The 5965-nt window shown below is 38.7% G+C and overlaps 1 protein-coding gene across 1 annotated transcript in view; it reads left to right on the top strand.

Annotated features, from left to right (window-relative positions):
• Window positions 1-4355, top strand: part of ap3m1 (adaptor related protein complex 3 subunit mu 1) — a 5312-nt gene extending 957 nt beyond the window's left edge. Inside the window, exons 3-9 of the mRNA XM_086180160.1 lie at window positions 967-1138; window positions 1229-1366; window positions 1465-1550; window positions 1646-1779; window positions 2081-2288; window positions 2954-3098; window positions 3246-4355. Of these exons, the coding sequence (XP_086036286.1) occupies window positions 967-1138; window positions 1229-1366; window positions 1465-1550; window positions 1646-1779; window positions 2081-2288; window positions 2954-3098; window positions 3246-3346 (984 nt within the window). The 3' untranslated portion in view covers window positions 3347-4355. The remainder of the gene's footprint in view (window positions 1-966; window positions 1139-1228; window positions 1367-1464; window positions 1551-1645; window positions 1780-2080; window positions 2289-2953; window positions 3099-3245) is intronic.
• Window positions 4356-5965: the final 1610 nt, after the last annotated feature.

The following is a 5965-nucleotide window of genomic DNA, read 5'->3' as shown; positions in this document are numbered from 1 at the left end:
TAGTTCATAGTGTGATCCGATTTCACTTCCCAAGAATGAATTGAGAAAACAACACATTTATGCTTTTCATACAGGAAAAATGAATCATGTCATGTTTATGATGCAGCTTTACGCTGTTTCAAACAGTTTGCATCACTTTTTGTGTGTGTGGTGAAGAAATGTGATGGTGTCTTCAAAGCGCAGTGAGGATGTAGGTTAAGTGAAAAAACAAAGTAAGTCATGATGCAGTGCTCCTCGGTAGTATTAAGTACTCGTGAAAAATGCTGTGACGTTTGGATGCTTTCAGAAATAATGCTGTAATTTTTTTTGTTATGCCATGCAAGGAGCAAGAAGGTAAAATCAATATTTGGTGTGACACTGGCTGACTGGAAAATGTTGAGATCAGGTCTTTGTGGGGTTAAAGGAATCCTTGCTCTTCTTGTCATTGTCATGGACCCGGTTTATGTTTGGGGTTGTTGTCAACATTTTTGGTGTTGCATGACAGATAATAATCTGCATGCCTGCACTTCTCAGTTTTCACAAGACTTCTAACATTTACCAGATCATCATCTTCATTTGCAAAGATGCATCCCTGAACCTGTAAAGCGTTTCCAAAATGATACACTGTTGCCCAAAAGACATATTCGTAGGCTTGAGCAAAATATTCTTCATTTTGAAAACATCGGTCGGGACCAACTGTAGCAGTTTTCAGCACAGAAGTTGTATCATTTCTATGTGCATGTCGGTTGCTTGAGTTTGTTTTCACATTTGAAGAACACACAAAGGAGGGTGATAAACCAAACCTGGCAAATAGCAAGCACTATTTTCTGTTAATCCAATTATGTTTACATTTTGTATGTGTTTGGGATGCAGCTGGGGTCTTGAAATGCCTTTTAGTCCAAAAGTGGCTTTCAAGATTACTACAAATCCTCTTTGAATTTATCACACCAAGCTTCTGTTCACTTCTGTCTCTCTTGTTGTTAACAGGACTACTTTGGAGAATGCTCTGAAGTTGTCATAAAAGACAACTTGGTGACCATGTACGAGCTGCTGGAGGAGATGCTGGACAATGGTTTTCCACTGGCAACAGAGTCCAACGTTCTCAAAGAGATGATAAGGCCCCCGACCATCCTGCGATCAGTTGTCAATACACTCACAGGTAAACAGACCCCGATTGGTTTGGCTAACCTGTGCTACTTTTGTTTACATCTAGAATCAGCCATGTTTTATTTGTTTCGTGTGCTTTCAGGAGGAAGTAATGTTGGAGACACATTGCCAACAGGTCAGCTGTCCAATGTCCCCTGGAGGCGAGTTGGTGTTAAATACACAAACAATGAGGCCTATTTTGATGTGATCGAGGAAATAGATGCCATTTTGGACAAATCAGGTATCCACTTATTTAGCACCAGAGAGGAACAGTTTGACGGATGATCTACTTTGCTGTGTACTATGTGTTAATATTTCTTCATCATCACTCTTGTCCAGGTGTGACGGTATTTGCAGAGATCCAGGGTGTAATTGAAGCATGTGTGAGACTCACTGGGATGCCTGACCTCACCCTATCTTTCATGGTGGGTAGTGCTCCTCTCGACTTTCTATCCCTCCGTGTGTGTGTGTGTGTTTGTCTGATTGTGAAATTCACTCGCCGCGTTCATTTCCATGGCAGAATCCTCGTCTTCTTGATGATGTGAGTTTTCACCCATGTGTGCGGTTTAAACGCTGGGAGGCGGAGCACGTCCTCTCTTTCATCCCACCAGATGGAAACTTCACACTCATGACTTACCATGTCAACTCTCAGAAGTATGTAATGGCACTACTGTTTGTCCCATTTTTAATTTAATCAGAGAAACATTCTCCGATTATGTTTACTGGTTGTGAACTGGGATTTTAAAGCATTAGTTTCTATTTATTCATGTATGAATAAATATGAGGTGATCTGTGAGTAAGGTTATTTTTGTAATCTTCCTCGAGCAACAGTTGTTTTCATGGAAGAGTTGATTACATTTGTGTGCTCAAGATCAACAATCCACACTTGTAAACATGAGCTGCAAAGCCTGCTCCTATTGACTGTTTTGTCGATATTGTCTGTTGCCATCTTCAGCCTTGTGGCCATTCCAGTCTATGTGAAACAGAACATCAGTTTCTTTGAGACGGGGTCTTGCGGTCGCCTGGACATCACAGTTGGACCCAAGCAGACAATGGGGAAGACAGTGGAGGGCTTGATGGTCACTATCCACATGCCGAAATCTGTGCTGAGTGCCAACCTCACAGCTACACAGGGAAACTACACCTACGACCTTGCTACCAAGGTAAGTGTGTAGAATGAGAGGTGGCAGCCAAGTTTTCTTGTCAAAGGCTTTGCTGATGGGACACTTGAGCCTTGTTCAGACTGCCAGCCCAAATCAGATTTTTGGCACATTTGGAGTGTGCCCAGATTGATTTTTAAACATTCTGGACAGCATCCCCCTTCCCTCCAAAAAAGACACTACATGAAATACAGTTTTTGTTACTGAGATAGAAATTAAAATACAATTCTAATCAGATTTCTACATATGCTCATCATTGTGGCTATCAAAATGTCTTTTGCAGTGCTCAAAACAGGACATGACAATGTCAAAACCCAATTGACTGAGGTGCATCAAAATGGCTAACTTGATACCATATAGCTATGCTAAATTAGCAAAACATCACACCACAGAAGAGCAGGACAAAAGAATAAGTCTATGGACAAACCATGTACATAGTTACTGAGGCCTAAATCATTACCATAGCAACTCATATAGATGTGTTAGTGATGTGTGGACACTATAAATACAATCTCATAACCTGTAAATAACAGAGTGCCCCTATACTTATCTTTTTACTTACTTATTCCTTTACAAAATTAAGAATGAGTGGGTTTTTAGAGTAAAAAATTGGTTGAAAAGCATTTGGTTGTATTGCCTTTATTCAGAGCCTGGATGTGTTTTTGTAGGTGTTGGTTTGGGACATTGGGAAACTGAACCCCCAGAAGCTTCCTAACCTGCGAGGCAGTCTGAGTATGCAGTCAGGCACACCTAGACCCGAAGAAAACCCCTCCCTCAACATTGGCCTGAAGATACAGCAGCTGGCGATATCAGGTAATGCTCACTGCACAACCTCACCTGCGAATTAAATCAGCAATCAAAGTAGCAACAGTGTTTCCTGTGGTGTGTTCAGTTAGATCAAATGTCGTTGGTGTTTATTATCACTCACTGCTCACTCTGCTTCTCTTTGCTGAGATACAGGTCTCAAGGTGAGTCGTCTTGACATGTACGGCGAGAAGTACAAACCATTTAAAGGGGTCAAATACGTGACTAAAGCTGGGAAATTTCAAGTGCGGACCTGAGTTAGGACCATCAGAGTCCAAAGCTCCAGAATCTAATTTGCCAAATCTGGGTCAGTCAGCTCCATAAGTCTTACTCATCTTCATGACTCATTGTTGTTAATGAATGATTTTGCTGTGTAACAGTTATTTATTGTGTGTCTGGCATTACATATACTGTATGTAACCTGGGGTTACTGTCGTGGGCCTTTTTAAAGGGAAGCCTTAATAATCAGTGAGACCTTTCTAAAGTGCTATTAGTTCATTTCCTGTGTATGTGCTGCTGTTGTCACATCTCACACTATTTCACAATTTTTTTTCCTTTTCACACCTTCACCTTTTTAACACCACTGAGTGTTGCCTAAGGGGAATATTTTAAAAGGGACACTCAGAGCCTTCACAAGCTCCAGCACACTGCCACCTTCTCATTACATTGCCACACCTGAGAATTCTTGCCTGCATGTTGCTCAGGAGCCTTTTTTGCATATATTAATATAAGGTAGCCAATTTTATACTTATGTATACTTATATAATATTATATATATATATAAATATATAAAAAAAAAAAAAAATATATATATATATATATATATATATATATATATAAAAAATTTGAACAATCTATGAGTCACTGCTTTGTGTCTAGAGATCCTATCTTTAGTGCGGGTATTTTTGCACACACTTACTCTTCAATTTTGCCTTATGGCTACACTACAACATGATTTCCATGTTCTGTAGACCTGAGAGACGCTTAATCTGAAACCATCTAAAGTACAGAAAGTTTAATCCCCAAGTAATATCTGCACACTAAAGTGAGTGACTTTCTGATAAGTGATGCGGAAAATTCAAGCTAATGGTACAGGCACAATGGGAACAGTTGTATAACGAGCCCTCACTTCTGTATAACTGTCACACAATCTTGAATGCAACTTGTTCAATCTGCACAGCATTTGCACAATCACTTGTCCACACGGGGGAAGAAGTACTTGTATGAAGTTAAATCTGTATCTCAGTGTATAAGATGCCTTATTAAAACTTTAAAGTGACTTGTTCATGTGTGCTTTTTAAAAAAAAAATAAGACTAGTGGCGGATGCTGCTTGGTCCAACGCTGATTCAGACTAGAATAAATATTGAGCAGATTTGTACCAAAGTGAAAAGGAGATATTAAGAATGATTTGTTACAAATTGGATATTATGCCGCTCCATCATCTGTTGACATTATAATCAAATAAAACCGAACTACAATCATAAAAATCTTATCACTAATGAAAAATGTCAGCCTAGCATAGTAAAACTAAAAATACAGGTCAGTATGAGTACGCAAGCCTATGCACTGATTTGATAGCACATCAGGTTAGCCCTGAATCAAGGCCCTGCTACTTACCAGCTAGCTCAGTTTTACTTGGCTTCCACTGCCGTTTTAGACCGGTGAAGAGAAATGTCATAATGGGTGGATAAAACTAGCAGTGTTTAACTGAATGCAGGCATGTCCAGTATCAAGCTCTATGGCTTCATCCTCTGTATTTGTTCATGTTTTACAGACCAGGGTCTGGTCATACAACAATGATAACATCATGTCACACCAATAGTAGGATATACAGTTGAATAAATACATAAATTAACTAGTTTATTCTCATTTATTTGATGAGCCACTGACTGTAAGGTACAATAAAAAGAGACCAACTCTAACCATCATTATAGTCTTTTATTCTTCCAAGGCACAGCAGTTTCGGCAGGGCGAGAAGCTGTCAGAGTACATTCAAGGGTGTGATACATCTAGTACACACAGAACTACACTCTGTCACTCTCAGTGAGGATCGGTGACTGCTACATGCTCAGTAGGCTCAAGTACAACTGAAAATTAACATTCTGTGCTGTTCTTTAGAGCGCCCTCCCACCACAAGGGACGCTCACTAATGTTAAGTGAAGAGGCATCTCCCACATACACACACACACACATACAGATTCTCCATTTAACAGATTTGTCCACCTTTCATATAAACTTTTCTTTTTATAAACTTGTCTTAAATGCTGTAGAAGCAACTAACATTACAAGAAAATATGCTTTCATGGTAGGGTTGGGTAGTGCTCACATTTGAACCAATAGATACTACAACCTGGAATTTGGAACCCAACTGTTCTTCATTTTGGTAGTTTAATTTTCTACAAAAATGAAAGTACAATTAAAGTTCTACTGAAATAAGTCCAAACATCAAAGTTTCCAGGCGCCATTGCTAATGTTGGTTTCAGCTAATGCCTGAAACTTCACTTTCATCAAATATAGTATATTCTTCGGCTTTAAGTTATATGTAGAGATTTTTCCTCAACTTAGATGTGTTGCTGTGACCAATTTACATTTTGGTAGTTTGCAGTATTTCAGATAGCATTATCTGTATCATGTTTTGAGACACACAATGACACTTAATACATCTGTCAGTTCGCCACAACCTTGCCTTTGTGTTTGAGTCAAACATGTCACTCTCTTCCCTAATATATATATATATATATATATATATATGTGTGTGTGTGTGTGTGTATATATATATATATATGTATATATATATATATATATATATATATATATATATATATATATATATGTATATGTATATATATATATGTATATATGCACACACACACAC

The sequence above is a fragment of the Aulostomus chinensis genome, chromosome 16 (genome assembly GCF_037954235.1).
Source record: "Aulostomus chinensis isolate RoL2024-O1b breed Wild chromosome 16, RoL_Achi_v1.0, whole genome shotgun sequence".
Lineage (NCBI taxonomy): Eukaryota > Metazoa > Chordata > Actinopteri > Syngnathiformes > Aulostomidae > Aulostomus > Aulostomus chinensis.
This window is presented reverse-complemented; position numbering and strand designations above follow the sequence as displayed.